This window comes from Solenopsis invicta, chromosome 8 (assembly GCF_016802725.1).
Source record: "Solenopsis invicta isolate M01_SB chromosome 8, UNIL_Sinv_3.0, whole genome shotgun sequence".
NCBI classification, from domain to species: domain Eukaryota; kingdom Metazoa; phylum Arthropoda; class Insecta; order Hymenoptera; family Formicidae; genus Solenopsis; species Solenopsis invicta.
This window is the reverse complement of record NC_052671.1, coordinates 22,807,228-22,823,635: the sequence shown is the minus strand read 5'-3', so window position 1 is coordinate 22,823,635 and position 16,408 is coordinate 22,807,228. Positions and strand designations below refer to the sequence as shown.

Sequence of the window (16,408 nt, the reverse complement as noted above, 5' to 3'; positions counted from 1 at the left end):
CATATACATCAAATAAGTATTTATATATATATATATTAAGTATAAATCTATTCATACATTCATTCATTTTTTTTTCGTCCAATCAAAGATTGAAGATTAGTTACGACTATGAATACCAAATAATATCTCTATTATTTTTCCAATGATAAAAATTGTACTGCGCTTTTTTTATTTTTCACGTATTATTTTTTAACAAAAGGGTCTTTGATCTTTTTAGACTTGACATATTTCTTACAATTAACAAAAGTGTCGAAAAAGTTAATTATCGCAGTTTTTATTTTTAGTATTATATACTTTTATAATTAATATTTATATTCAAATTTAAATAAAATAAACTTCACTTGAAGTGAACCAAAAAATGTGGATTTGTAATATATACTTGATTTCTTGAAATTTTACGTCACTTTCAGTTTTCGAACAGATCTTTTCTTAAAAAATCTCCTTTAATCTTCTAAAAAATCCTAAGTAATGATCTAAATATTTTTATTAAGGAAAAATTGTCTTTAACTTAAGGAATGTATTGGTAAAAAATAATGCACGGAGAATGGAATGCTATGTATAATTGATTATTTTCAGACTCAGCTAACCGGATCACGTACCGGTATACAAAAGTTCCCGCAGTATTATCCGAGTTCGATGTTACCGCCACCGCCACCTGCTCCCATGGCCAGACCAGTAGCAATAATAAGATCGACGGGTGAATTAGCAGCGACGACCGCTAATTCACCACCAACATCGTCCACGTCACCTACGGATCCAGCTGAGCTGGGAGCTAATCAGGAACAGATGACCGCCGCAGCGGCAGTCGGCCTTGTCGGTTCCGCTTGCCAGAATTCTGTTGAATCTGCCGGACGGAAGAGCCCTGCCAGAATTCTTGTTACGCCGCACACTACCAGCAGGGAATATACATTTGCTCACTTTCATTCACAACCCGGACAGGTTAGCTTTTTATATATTTGCTTTTTCTTGTCTTATCAAGGATTTCATCTTTATCATAATTGTTTATATTATATTCTTTAATTGAATTTTCTGGAGTATGTGTTTGTATTCTAAAGTGCAATATGTGTACATACTATGCACATACACGCGCGCGCGCGCGCACACGCACACACACACACACACACACACACACACACACACACACACACGCACGCACGCACGCACGCACGCACGCATGCACGCAGGCACACACGCGACGTACGCGCACGCACGCACGCACGCACGCACGCACGCACGCACGCACGCACACAGAATGAATCTAAAACAATTTCGGCTGGGGAGTACCGATTGCACATTTCAAGTGTCGGTGCAACTTGTGTGCTTCGCTGGTTAAATAGTACAGACGCTCACTAGTGCCACGTGTTCGTCTAGGCTCGCTACACTGCAGTGCATTAATTCGTGTGGCCACCGACAAGAGACTATTAAAGACGCTAACGTTACGGGAGTTTGTGTGACTGTTCAATTTTTAATGATAAACTGACAATACAGTACTAATTTTATAATTTATTGTTATCTTGAAGTTTCATAGCTATGCTTATGTATTTGTAACCCAAAAATTCTTGATTTTTATTAAAAATTGCAGTTTTGATGTTAACATCCAAGTTTGATTATCGACAGAGATAATAACTGATCAAAAAGAATTACAATTTTAAAGCAATATACAATGATATTATTAAATATAAGTATGCATATTTGCTTATAAAATATTTGTATAATAAAAAAATTAAGATTTTAATAACGTATTACTCAAATATTTGTATTAACAATCATATAGTCGATAACGTCATCGCTCTTCAATTACCGCTGGGCCCCTGGGGCCCCAGTGACGGCCTTGAAAATTTACCCAGGGTTGACTGTCTTTAATAGTCTCTCGTCGGTGGTGTGGCCCTTCATGAAAAAAAATCTGCTAATTTATAGTAGTATACAGTAATGTAACATGTAACAAACCGTCTTTCCGCTCTCCCCTCGGACCGTCCACCGTTCCGGGCTGTCCGGTCGAACAACTGCCGGACAGCGAAAACACGGCGCGTAGCGCCAATAAGAAATACAAACACCGGCGTAGCGCGCGTTGACGCATCTGCGCGTCAGATCTCCGTGACAGATCTCCGCGCGCACGCGCTCGACCGAGTGGCGGCCGCTGGACCGATCTCGAGCGGCGGGGAGACCCCCACCGATTCCGTACCGTTCCGTACTCCCGCACCGTCCCTGCCCTCGAGATTGGGGTATATAAGCACCGCCGCTCCGAGAGTCGAGGCTCTTCTTCTTCTCCGTCCGATCTCCCGTCCGCAGAAGAAAGCCTATCCCAAGTGCTCACACGGAGTTAAGCGCCTTAGCTTCAGTCAAGCGATCTTGACACGAGCCATCCGCCTTCCTAGACCGCCGGTTCACGGGCTCAAGTCCATCTTGGGCTCTACCAGGAGATCTTGGTAGTCGGCACTTCCCGATCCGCCGTCCCGTCTCGGTATCGGCTCACGACTTGGGGTGTGGAGTTCCGCGCCTCCACCAAGAGATCTTGGCGTGAGTCGATCACCACCGCCGAACATCGCGGTATTAACCACAGCGTGCTGCGATTGGGATAGAGTACAGCTGTACCGCGCGCGCGTCGTCTACGGCCGTGGCCGCGGCCTTCGGCAAGGCCACGGTACCCGCGCGTCAACAAGGATTCCGAGTTTCGAGAATCTCGGTTCGGAATCCCACGAACTTGTAAATAGACACCGTGTACAATACCGCGTTTAAAAGCCGACCGTTACGAATCTCGCGTGTAAATACCGTCCGTCCGTCTGCGCGTTCTGGTTTCCGTCTATCCGTCCGTAATTTCTAAGTTTTGTTACGTCCGTCCGAGCGTCACCGTTATCCGTTCGTCCGCGCGTCGTGGCTACAACGCCACGCTATTATTTTGTACAAAACGTTACGCGAAAGATTCGCTGATTTCTTTCCACCCAAAAACCGTCTAGTTCTCTTGGCGACCTCAATCCGCGTCCTCGTCCGCCGAACTCACGCCGCCCCGTGCGCGGAAAAAGACAGGTCGTTACAAACAACTAACATGCAATAGTGTTTAGAATTAGTAGCGCTATAGAATCAGTAGTACTACTAATAGTCTTAGCAGTACTGCTAGTAGTGTTTAACAAAGCGGCAGGGTCACGCGAATTAATGCACTGCACTGTACACTACACAAGTGCACATTGGGTGTATGTACACAAAGTGGCTCTCATAAAATAGTTGTAATAGTTGGAGTTGGTGTAATCGGTAATGTCGGTAATTTGGATGAAACCGTCGTTATAAGTAGTTTACATTGCTATTGGAATTATTAACGTTATTGTTGTCAAGTGATGAAGACGAATTAAATCTTATCTCGTGTGTTCAGCTGATAAACATACACTGCCGCGGTGAAACTTGAAAAATTCAATGCAACACTGCATGTGTGTATGTACGCACTGCACATATTTGCACCAACCCTATATATGTGGCGTACCGGTGCGTCCCAGTCGAAATTAAGGAGATGCTAAATCTAACAACTTCATAACTTGAAAAGTTTTCAATTTTTTTACGTTTTTTTACAGTTCTTGTAAAAAAAGATTTGTAAACAGTGTTTCGGAAACATCTCAATGTCAGCTACAGGGATATGCTATAAAAAATAGTTCAAGAACTCCGAAACGGAGTCCTTTTCAGAACTTTTATCACGCGCTATAATATAACTCAATTTCTTGGAACCTATGACCTATACGGTCTCGCTTTTTTTTTTGAACTCACATTTTAAGCTGTCAACTATTACTGATTTTAAGGATTTTCATTAACTTGTTGTACAAACCAAAACGGTCCCTTGTAAGATCAAACTTCCTCGACGTCGTTATTACAGATTCTTTTTTTTTGAGCGAGAGTCAAGCGATACGCGGTTGCACACAGGACGAGGGGTAAGAAGAATAGCGCTAAAGTCAGATGAGAAGATTGAGAAGGCTAGCTCTATGTCCGAAGTACTCATGAATATGTCATCTGTCTTTTTTCTTCGATTTTAGCGCCATCTAATGCAAGATTTGTCACCTACAGTGTTCCACAATAATTGCTTTGCTTACCATGGTTCGTCGCATGCACAAATTTTCAGGCACGCTTATCTTTTATCTTCTTAACAAAATTTCGCAAATTCTACGTTATTTTTGCGTGTAATCTGCATTTCTCACAATGTATTCATTTTGTAGAAAAAGCGTCAAATATTTGTTTGAAGTATATGTTAGCACCTGATGACAACTATAGATGTTATATGTTAGACTAAGATTAGATAAAAAAAGATATAAATTTACGTTCTCGGCATAAAGTCGATCATTATGAATGTAATATTAATGCCTATACTTTAATTAAAGAGAAGGAAAAGTCTGTAAACGCAATTAGAAAAACGTACGTGAAAATTAACTGCTTGTAGTTGGTAAAAAAGAACATCTTTAGCTAAAGCCAAATTAACGTTGATGCAATTAAGCTAAATCAATTAAATGCATAGTCGGTAATTTCTCTCATAAAGTAAAAATTTGGTTTAACCATTAAGATTCACCCTGTGTATACAACCCGTATAGCCACAATTTCTCTTTATAAGATGTCTTAGAATTGGCAGAGGTTCTTTTATAGGCAAATTTTACAGAATATTCCAAGTCAAGAATCTTAATACGAAAATATCAAGGCTATAATACATTTTGAATTATAAATTATTAAAGTTATCCAATTGTAGCGCCTAGAATTCGCGCGCTCAGGCATGGTACAGAGCACAGTAGTGAGGATGTCCTTGTACATTAGCTGACTTTCTACATATTAACTTAATTTTTCATATAATGATAAAGAGTCACTTTTAAACTGTTTTGTTCATTAGTGATTATTTAATTTAAATTATTCATAACGATTAGTGTCAACTTAATGTTACAAAATATCAAACCATACATAAATCGAACTGTCAAAACTATCGACATCTTTCATTTGACAGTTTACTATGGTCACCGACGAGAGACTATTAAAGACCGTCAATCCTGGGTAAATTTTCAAGGCCGTCACTGGGGCCCCAGGGGCCCAGCGGTAATTGAAGAGCGATGACGTTATCGACTATATGATTGTTAATACAAATATTTGAGTAATACGTTATTAAAATCTTAATTTTTTTATTATACAAATATTTTATAAGCAAATATGCATACTTATATTTAATAATATCATTGTATATTGCTTTAAAATTGTAATTCTTTTCGATCAGTTATTATCTCTGTCGATAATCAAACTTGGATGTTAACATCAAAACTGCAATTTTTAATAAAAATCAAGAATTTTTGGGTTACAAATACATAAGCATATCTATGAAACTTCAAGATAACAATAAATTATAAAATTAGTACTGTATTGTCAGTTTATTATTAAAAATTGAACAGTCACACAAACTCCCGTAAGGTTAGCGGTCTTTAATAGTCTCTTGTCGGTGCTATAATGTTAAGTGCGATCCCTGAGCGTGCAAATTCTAGGCGCCACAATTGGACGACTTTAATAATTTATTATTAGAAAAGTACTATAGCCTTGACATTTTTGTATTAAGATTTTCGACTTAAAATATTTAAAAAAACTCGCTCATAAAAAAATCTCTGCTAATTCTAAGACATCTTGTACAATACAGCTTTATATGTCAAAAACATGCATATTTAGTTATTAAATTTAATTCAATTATATTATAATATTTGAAAGTCACATCCAAAGTTTCCAAACTAGACTTCACAAGCTACAGTTAAAATTAATACTCAACATACTTTTAAAACTTACATAAAAAATACATACTTGTAAAATTAACTGTTACTTCTAAAATCAAATTTTCGTTCCTACGAGAACGCAGTAAACACTAACAATCAGTCGTTCTATTATAACGTTTAAAGGGTTAGGCCACAGTAAAATTTTAAAAAAGTCGAAATTTTTTTAGCTTAAATAATACCTTAAAGTCTTAGAAATAGAATACGAAATGTTTCATAAGTAGGAAAAGCTTTATAATAGCTTATTAAACTTTGTTATAGCTTATTAAATACTAATTGAAACTTTAAACGCGTTTTTTGCGAAACCATGTTTTTCAAATCAGGCGGAAGGATAACTCGGTCAAATCATTACCGATTTACTTCAAATTTTAACTGCAACTTTAAAACAGTATTCTGCACAGAAGTACGTACGAAATTTTAATTTCACTGTAAACTTTTTTGTTATAAATAATTTTCTCATCTTTTTTTCGTCAAAAACTAAAATTTTTTTTATTTGTACACCATTTTTGCAAAAAACAAAGAAAAGAGATTTCCGTACGTACTTCTATAAAAAAACATATCTAGATTTAAAGTATCTTTGGATTTTTAGTCAAAAATTATGGAAATTTTTGCGCCCGTGTGACGATGTCAAAGTAGAAAGCATCTACAAGCGGATACGTACCGCCGCCGTTTTGTATTATAAAAAAAAAGTAATATCAATATTTCAACAATAAAAGATAAGTAATAAAGTGGTTCATTTGAATTTTCTCTCTTAAATTTCATATGTCTATAAATTTTTGTCAAATATAGGCTTTTTTCTTTGTGCATTATTGTGGCCTAACCCCTTAAGCAGACTGTAAAGAATTAATTTTTATTTCGAAATTATACTAGTATCTAAAATCTATTGTAGACTTAAAGTGAATTATATTATTTTGTAGTTGTTAGTAATAGTAGAGTACATATCAGAATGCAGCTGGAGTTTTGACTGCTGTCATCGAAATACAGTGTAAATTGGAGAAGATGTCATGCTGTTCATAATCTTCTTTTTTCTACTATATAGGGTGTTCCATTTTGTTCTATAATTCTTTTTATCTTTGCAAGACTAGGTAAAATAAAAAAATTTTATTTTTGTAAGGTAAGGTCAAATTAAAGAAAAGTTTAGATCAAAAGTTGTTCAGTATTAAGAAGATTATCTGATGATAATTATTTCATCTTGGATTAAAGTTAGAGAAAGATTTCAAGATTAACTTTTTTTTTATCAATGTGAAACTTCTATTTTTATTAAACAAATATTTATTAAACAAACACTTTTTATTATTATCAATTTTTCGTAAAACCCTTCCCTAATGGAACATTCTGAAAATATTTTAAGAGTATCATAACAGTAGATTACTGATATTCTTAGGACATTTTATATACATACTATGATATGCTACGCATATTCTGTGGAAGTTCCTATTTGCACTCTATAGTGACTTGAAACATATACTGAGAATATGCTGTAGGATGTTCTCAGCATATACTCAGCATATATTTAAAATAACTGCATACAGTCTATGATATCCATAATATCATACAGAGTCTTTATAATATGTTCCAAAACCAATATATTTGTGTAACATTTTAAAAATCATTTTTTGCAATAAAAAAGAAATTCTCTTAGAAATTTTTTTCTAAAATTTTTAAGTGGTCATCCATCCAAGTCGTAACCACATCGAACGTTGCTTGATTTCTGCGACTTCTGCGAACTGATCCCTAGTGATGATCTGTGAACACTTTGTGTTAACACATGTATATAATGTTAGATCAGTTCACAGAAAAAGAAAACAAATTAACTTAATAAAGATCCACGGACACGAAAAAACCAAGGAAAGACAAAAATAAATAAGGCCGAGATTCATAGTAGGTTTTTATGTTAGTGACTATCGTAAGTACCATCTTAAGATATCATCAACCAATCAGAGAGCATTAGCATCTTAAGATTATTTCAGACGGTCTTGAAATAAAAATTAATTATGAATATTGGCCTAAGGGTCTGAAGGTAATGAAATAAGAAGATAATCATTAAAATGAATAATTTGGATTTGGCAATGACCATGAATCAATTTCTTTCTGTTAATTTATTTTTGTTTGTTAGGTGACCCTGTTGTTCTTAATCCGAGATCAAATAAAGATCACCATAAGACAGTTCTCTCAATGTCAAACATTGTTTTGAACATTTTTGCGATTGGACCTTATCCTGCAAAGTTAAAAATAATTTTAAATTAAAATGAGAAAACATGTACATTGTACATTACATATGTATTTATAAAAAATAATAATATGGCACTCATTTTCATTTTATTGAACATCTTTTTTAATAACCAATATTTTATATTGAAATTTGAACGATTATATTTGTTAAAATATTGTTTAACAGATTTTAGATGCAAAGTAATTAAATATTTATTACTTAAGACGTGATTTATAAAAATGTGACGCACTGTATAATTGGTAGAAAAGGAAGAGTAGCGGTAATACAACTACCCAAAAATAAATTTCAAAAAATTGATTTAATTTAAAAAACACATTATTTTGATACTAAATTATATATTTTTAATACTATATCGTTTAAAATTTTCTTGGATTCAAAAACATTAGAAATGTCCTTATATTATTTTATGCTTACTTAACATTAAATAACAAGGATAAAATAATATCTCTATTGTTTCTAAACGTAGCACTCTAGAATGACAATTGATTTATCAAAGAAGTATTTTGATATGAAAACTTTGCTTAAAAAATCATATTAATACAATCCCATGTTATTGTTTAACTTTGCGAAATGTGTACAGCCGAATAAAAAGTTAAATAACAAAAAACGTTTAAAGGTACATACTCGTGATAATACACTCAAATTTAAAAACAATGAGGAAATCTATGTAATTAAGTACTTACCATAATGGAATAAGAATATTCTGAGAATGTTTTAAGAATATCATAATAGTAGATTGCTGATATTCTTAGAACATTTGATATACGTGCTATGATATGTTTCGCATATGCAGTGCAAGTTCTTATCGGCGCCCTATCCTGATTCGGAGAATAAGCTAAAAATATCCTGCAGGATATGTTTCGAATAACTGCATGCAGTATATAATATTTATAATCCCCATATCATACAAAATCTTCATAATATTTTCCCAAAACAATATATTTAAAAAAATTTTTTGCAATAAAAGAATTTCTTTCTCAAAAATTTTTATTCGAAAATTTCTAAGCGGTTACCCATCTAAGTCATAACCTTAGTGAACAATGCTTAATCTCTGCGACTGCTGCGAACTCATCCCTCGTGGCCTGTGAACACTTTGTACTGATATGTGTATACAGGGTGTCCCAGACCAATGTATAAAGATTATTATGATGAGGTAGAAGGGATCGAGATAAATGAAAAAGTCTAATACCATTTTGCGATATTTGCAATAATTTTTGAGTAATAAATATTAAGGTTAGCCGAATAAGAGCACGCGGAGAGACAAGCGGTCGCTCGTCTGAGCCGTAGGACCGCCCACTACGGCCCGATTGTAGGCGACGGTAAGTGGCGCGCGGCAAGGGAAAGGATAACTTGGCACCGTACCGCATCGAGATGGGCGGTCTTACGGCTCAGGCGACCAACCGTTTGCCTCTCCGCGCGCTCTTATTCGGCTGACTTTAATATTTTATTACACGAAAATTATTGCAAATATCGCAAACTGTTATTAGACTTTTTGATTTATCTCGATCCCTTCTACCTCATCGTAGTAATCTTTATACATTGGTCTGGGACACCCTGTATAACTGGTAGATCAGGTCAATATATGTTACCGAAAAGATGAAACGTATACGATTAAAGCACATTATTTATATAAACATATATAAAATTATAGTTTTCTTTTACCAATTTTCACAAATGCGGAATAACATCTGGAATAACTTTTGTTATTTATTTAAAGAAGAACACAAATAGAAAAGTTCAATATAATACAATAATTAAATGTTTTTTATATTGAATAATTAAATAATTAAGAAAAAATTTTTATTAAAAAATAAGTATCAATAGCAAAGTGTATTTATAATATTTTTAGCATATTCTGGTAACATACAAAAAATAAAATTCTATAAAAATGCTATATAAATATTCTGAGCATATCCTGGCGATATACGAAAAATAATATTCTACAGAGATATTACAAGAATATGCTGAGTATATTATAGATATCATTCGCACATTCAGCATGAAAATAGAATATTCGTTTGATGTCATGTTTCGTTAGGAAAAATATATCTTGAAAATGTTTCAAAGTGCTCGACAGTAAAAAAATGCCTTATAACAAGTGTCAGCCATTGTGTACTGACATATTAGCTTCACTAAAAGACGGTGGGTTACCAAACGAATAATTCCATAGACATTAGAATTTAGCATCAATAATGGAGATAATAGGTATAGCTTTAATGTCCACAGTAACCGTAATATTCTTTTATTCTGTACATATATGTATGTATGTGTATACGTTCTATCATATTTATATCATTATTGTGAGTTATTTTTGTTTTTACAGCAAATCTTCACGTATCCGACCATTAGCTCGATGTCTGGAGTAATTTCGCCGACTAACTTGTCTCTATTCTCATCTCCTGTCTCGGTAACGAGACCGGTAGCCACTCAAAGGTCGGTCTCCAATGTTCCACCGCGTTGGAATACAGCGCCATTCATCAATTTGGAAGACGATTATAATATGATTGCACCGATTATCGCTGGAACAAACAGTGAGCAACCATCCGCCATGGAGGAAGGTAAAGCTAAATCCTGTACTTATATCAACATTGAATAGCGATATAGTTTTTTTTTTGTTTTTAAAATAAAAATATATCGTTTCAGAGCGGTATTTTCATCCTGTGCATACGAGTGGCGTAGTGGATAAAAATAATAGTGGTAATTTAATAGGCAATGAACTCGGGGTTAATACAGATCCTGCATCACATCATCATCAACAGCAGCAACAGCTTCCGCAGCAGCAGCAACAGCAACAACAAGCACAACAACAGCAATCGTCTTCGCAACAGCAACAGCAGCAGCAAGTAATGGCAGATAAATCCAGCGGGCCTAAATCTCCTCCGTGACAGTGGAGTCTGAGAACGGAAAGTCTTGAAAGACTCACGAACTCGCCGTGTTTATCAGAATCGGTACATAGCATTGCGTATAATAATTATGTCGAAGTGACGGCTGAAGCTGAGCTCGAGAATAATTATCAGGAAGCTACGCCTCGTAATCAATTACGTGATTTAAACTTGCGGAGAATAGAATGCTTAAGAGTTCGATCTTAATCTATATATTACAAAGTGAGAGAATAAGAATGCTTTTGAAAAAATCGCAGTTGAGAGAAAAAGAAGTCCGTTGATTCATATTTATCAAAATGGATTAGTACTATACAAAGTTTCATATTGTGACAACTTAACCAAGTATTCAATAGTATAGTTTATCTTGCGGTAGAATTCGCGACGCTTAGAAATAGCCATAAGTTAACGTCGCCGTGCATGCCTTATCCTGCTCGAGAACACAAACTTGTCTACGTACAGTGTCGTACAACAAAATATTGTTCAAGCTATATAATGTAACGTATTTAGATAAAATGACAAATTTTAAAAGTTTCAAAAGTTTGTAAAAACAGTTGAATACGATATTACGGTTGAGAAGTATTATTTGATCTGTAGTCAGTTACGTAAACTACACTTGTATCAATCGATACATGGCCTATAAGTTTAATCGTTTTCTTTTCATTTCTTTGTATTCTTACCCTCTTCCGTTTTCCTTTCTCTTTCTTCTTTCCATAGTTTTTAATGATTCAAAATGTACAAGTGAGAGTAGCTGAATTTCCTCATTTTTGTTATTAAGAATCCTTTCAAAGTTTACAATCGCAAGTATAGTGCATTGCAATACATGGTCTTCTCAGTGTTGTATTATAATAAAAAAAAGGAATATTGTAATAAATGATCGTAATATACTAAAAAATTTTTTGATTTTAAGTAAACATATTTATTTTAGTATCATTTTCTATGTTGAAATAAATATTTGTAAGCACAAAATCAATTTTTTTTTCTAAACTTACGAGATTTTTTTTCAAGTCCAGGAAATGATACTAAAATAAATATATTTATTTAATACCAAAAAATTTTATTTTATTGTTTGAAAATGTCTTTTTAAAAATATAAAATTATGAAACTATTTTGTATTCGGCGGCAATAATGAAAGGAGATGTAAAAATTGGGAGATTCTTTTGTCGCATAAAAACGGGAATAATACGTTTATCTGATTCCCATGATCGCAGAATACTCCCCTCCTTTTAATGTTACCCGAAAATAAAGAAAACTTTTCGAATAATTCCATCTGTATATTTCGATATTCATTTAAAATTGGAATAGAATACTCATTAACGACTCTTTGTATGTCTGTGCCGAATTTTACCTCTTTTCTGAAAACTTATTCTTTTACATTTATTTCATACTTTGCATCACATTTTTGGAACGTATATACAAGTTTCCATGTATTTTTATAAAGTTTCTTGTGTAGTATCTTAATAGTGTCTTAATAGTATCGGTGAATAAATACGGATGTAGCTTGAACAAATAAAATTTGTTATATTGCAAAGATATGTATGGATAATTCAGAAACGAATTGACGACACATATGGTTCATCCGTCGAATAATCGAGCCATGTATAAAGTTTTCCGTGCCAATAAAGCAGCACAAGTGTGCGCCATTTTTTTTTTTTTTTTTTTGAATTTTGGATTAACGCGATAGGAACAGTCAGAGAGTGAAGATAAATTATTGCACTTTAAAGATCCGTCGAATCCATTGAGGATTTACTGATTTACGAACGTGAGATATTCGATAGTAAACGTAGCATATAGTCGCATAATGCTCAGGCTAATACTAATATTAAGGAAGAAGAGGGCTAATGACTAGTCATCAGAGACTGCTAATTAGACAAGATGGATATGTATCGTTTATCAGATTAAGCTCTTAATTATTTACATATGTTTTCAAAAATACACGAAGGTAACAGTATTGCATTGAATATAACGATTATTGCGAACAAAGTTCAAACTTACAACGGTTTTCTGCAACAATAAACTTTGACAACAAAATACATCGGAATAAAGTAAAATATAAAATTATTACTATTATAATTTACATATATTGTCAAAAATATTTGATTAATTAAATTTGATTAACAAAAAATTTTTGTTATTTATCTTACAAATGTGAAAATATTTATGGTATAAAAATTGATTAGATATCTTGAGAAATAGTATCCTTAATTTATAAAATTAATTTTTTGCTTCTTACGTAAAAGATGTGAAGGACAGTTAAATTTGTTTCCGTTATTCATAACTAATAGAATATAAATAATAAAAGCATTTGATTTTTATGTGAGCGATATGTTACCAATTTTATATGTATTACATTCATATAACAAAAATAATCAATTTTTTAATACGTTAATTAATATTATTTGTTGAAACAAACAACCGTGCACTTTAGCATTTTCTTCTTTAATGTGTGTGTTTTTAATTTTATTAACATTAAAAAATTTTAGATTTATTGAGAGGATTCATGTGATAAGAAATAAAAAACCGTATTTTTTAAACATTACTTTCAATTGAGTAAATATTTGATCCAAAAGTACAAATATTTTATTTTTTAAAGATTAACAACGTATAAATCATATTAAATCTGATTATAAGCATAATACTTCTGGAAACTTAGTTTGATATATTTTACACTTACAGCACGGTCTTTAAAAAAGTAAATACGGTAGATAGATCATAAAGCAAGATTATAAGTCAAATGTTTACGAATATAGTTGAATAAATAATTTTTAATGTGCTAGCCGGCTAGCAGCACATGTGCTTATTTCTTTTTATAATTATTTATCTGTAATTAAAAAACACAAATTATTTGATTGAATATTCATTCTCGCTTGCCAAAAATAAATAATAATGGCAATCCTAATTGTTTATTTAAAATAAGTCGATTTGTTCTGTGAGATTTAAAACATCTAGTATCTATTTTTAGTTTACAAACATAAATGTAATATATTACCTTCCGTTTAAATATGTTTGAAAAAAGGAAATGCATGTAATGCAGAAAAGTTGAAATAAACCCAGCGATAGAAGATGAGAAGATATGAAAAAGAGGAGGAGGGGAGCACTCTGTACCAGAAGAAGTAAAATATTTTGTTATTTGAATTATGCAAAATAAGATCACAGATTGGCCAAATGTTATATTTATTTGATTTTTCCCCTTTGTACTAATTTAACTAATGTTTATCTTTAATTAAAATATATTATTACAATTTTGAAGCTAAAATGTTGAAACAATCGATGAGAAGTTTATTATAGGTTTTAAACTCTTATTTTAAACTTCTATTTTCTTTGAATAATTTTTTAGATATTATTTTGCGTGTATTAATTACATATTTCTTATATCCGAAATTACAACTTACATATTTATGGTCAGGTAAAATATCTATACACAAGAAATAGGACAAGAGCAGTTTGTTCAAAATTAATAATCTAATTATTCATTTATTTGTAATTTTATAATACAAACAAGAGCTATAAAGCAAAATTGAAGTAGTACAAGAATTCTAAGAGATCTCATGTACTATATGTGTTAAAAGTTAACTTATTCGTCAATTTTTCTAAGGATATATTGGCTGAATGTATGAATTGTTTTGTAGTCTGATTAATGAAACTAATGTAACTTTTTTCTATTTACCTTCTTAATGCAAGATTTGACAATTTAATATTAATTTAATGTTAATTTGATGTGTTCATCACAATCAATTTTTTTTCTCATAAAAATTATGCTTTAATTAGTTAAATCAATATTATTGTATAAATAACGTTTACAAGTATTTTTAATACGTTCAATATAAGTTGTTCAAATTATAGCATGTTTTCAACTTAATAAATATTTTACATTTACATATTTTATGTCTGCAGAGTTGGGAACACTATTTTAAAAAAGCAACGCGTTACTGTTATCGTTACTTTTTTATAATACTAAAGTAAGACGTTAGATTTTAAAAAGTAAAAACTATCATTAATTAATTAAAAATCAATATTAACATTTAAAACTCAAAACTATATGGCAAACTTTTCTTTATATTAAATTTATCTAATAATTCTTCTAATACTTTGTGCAATGTTTTTGTTTTTTAGTATACCTTTCTTTATGGAAATTTAGATCGTAATCCACAAAAGCACATATTTTATTAATAATTTTTTTTTATATTAATGTTGTTATTAGAAATGTATTCTAATATTCACTGCCAATGCTAAAAATGAAAATAGATGCTTAAAATGAAATAAACGAAAAGATGCATCTATCTCATTTTATCTTAAGTATCCTGAGAGCTAAAAATGATGGATCAATAAAAAATTGTCTAACATTTTTAATCTCTTATTTCAGGATTTCTACTTCACGTTAAATACATACTATAGATTCTCAGTAGTGACAATAATGGCAATGATTATTGGAATGCAGTTTGAAATATAAAGTACAAAATATTTTTCAATATTCAAAGTATAAGATATAAAAATAAATAAAATTTATAATTGTATTCGTATTGCACGTAATCATTGATCAAGCATAACGATTGTATTTGCGTATTGAAGAAGTATGCAAATTTAATGAATAAACATAAAGATAATACTAGATTAACAATAAAAATAACAGCTGAATTTATTATCGTTACCATGAAAATGTAACGACGTTATCGTCAGAGTTACAGACAAAAAGAGTAACAATCATTACCAAAAAAAGTAACGATAATGGTAATCGTGTAACAAATAATGTGTTACTTCACAACTCTGATATATTATTTATTAAAATAAGAAGAGTGGTTTGTTAAGAACAAAAACTCTATAATAAATTATCCAGGTTTTTTTTAGGATAAACATTTATCATATATTCTGAAAGGTACATATACAAGATGTCTAATAACAGATTTAGTACCACTCATAAGGCTAGATTAAACTAAAGCAAAGGCTTGTACCATTTTGCGATTTTCGCAATATATTCTACACAATATATTACATGTATTATTAGATCAGTTACGAAATAAGGTAGGCCTTTTTATTTTTGATATTTCTGGTATAACAAAAGATAATATCATGATACTATGAAGTGTTATTCAGTAGTCTCCATTGTTATTGATGATTTGAAACTGTTGGTAGTTCACTAACACCATTAAGAGTTCCATTTTCATTTAAAGCTATAAGAAACTCATACTATCTTATTTCATAGATGACCTAATATAAAATAATAAGTAAATTACATAAAAAAAAGGAAAGAAACTTCGAGAAGTTTTGTGCATTAATAAAAAGAAATATATTTTTAATTAATTATATAACATTAAAAGCATGCGCTAAATTCCAAATTAAATTTTATTTAAATTAAAAATTGAAATCAAATATTTGGTGTAACATATATATTACGTGTAACGTACGTATATATGAAATTTTACACTTAATTATATTAAAGGTTATAGTTACATTATACTGTTCGATATTATTATTAACATTACACTAAATTAACATTACACTAGATTTATATTAATAGCATTATAACTAGGCAC

At 31.7% G+C, this 16,408-nt stretch overlaps 1 protein-coding gene across 7 annotated transcripts in view; it reads left to right on the top strand.

Moving 5' to 3' along the window:
• The window catches only part of LOC105200587 (nuclear factor 1 X-type), an 89,959-nt gene extending 78,433 nt beyond the window's left edge, over positions 1–11,526 (top strand). For all 7 annotated transcript variants that reach the window (XM_026138992.2, XM_026138988.2, XM_026138987.2 and 4 more), the window contains 3 exons: positions 577–939; positions 10,322–10,556; positions 10,642–11,526. In XM_026138992.2, coding sequence (XP_025994777.1) covers positions 577–939; positions 10,322–10,556; positions 10,642–10,883 — 840 coding nt within the window. In that variant the 3' untranslated portion in view covers positions 10,884–11,526. The remainder of the gene's footprint in view (positions 1–576; positions 940–10,321; positions 10,557–10,641) is intronic.
• The last annotated feature ends 4,882 nt before the right edge of the window (positions 11,527–16,408 follow it).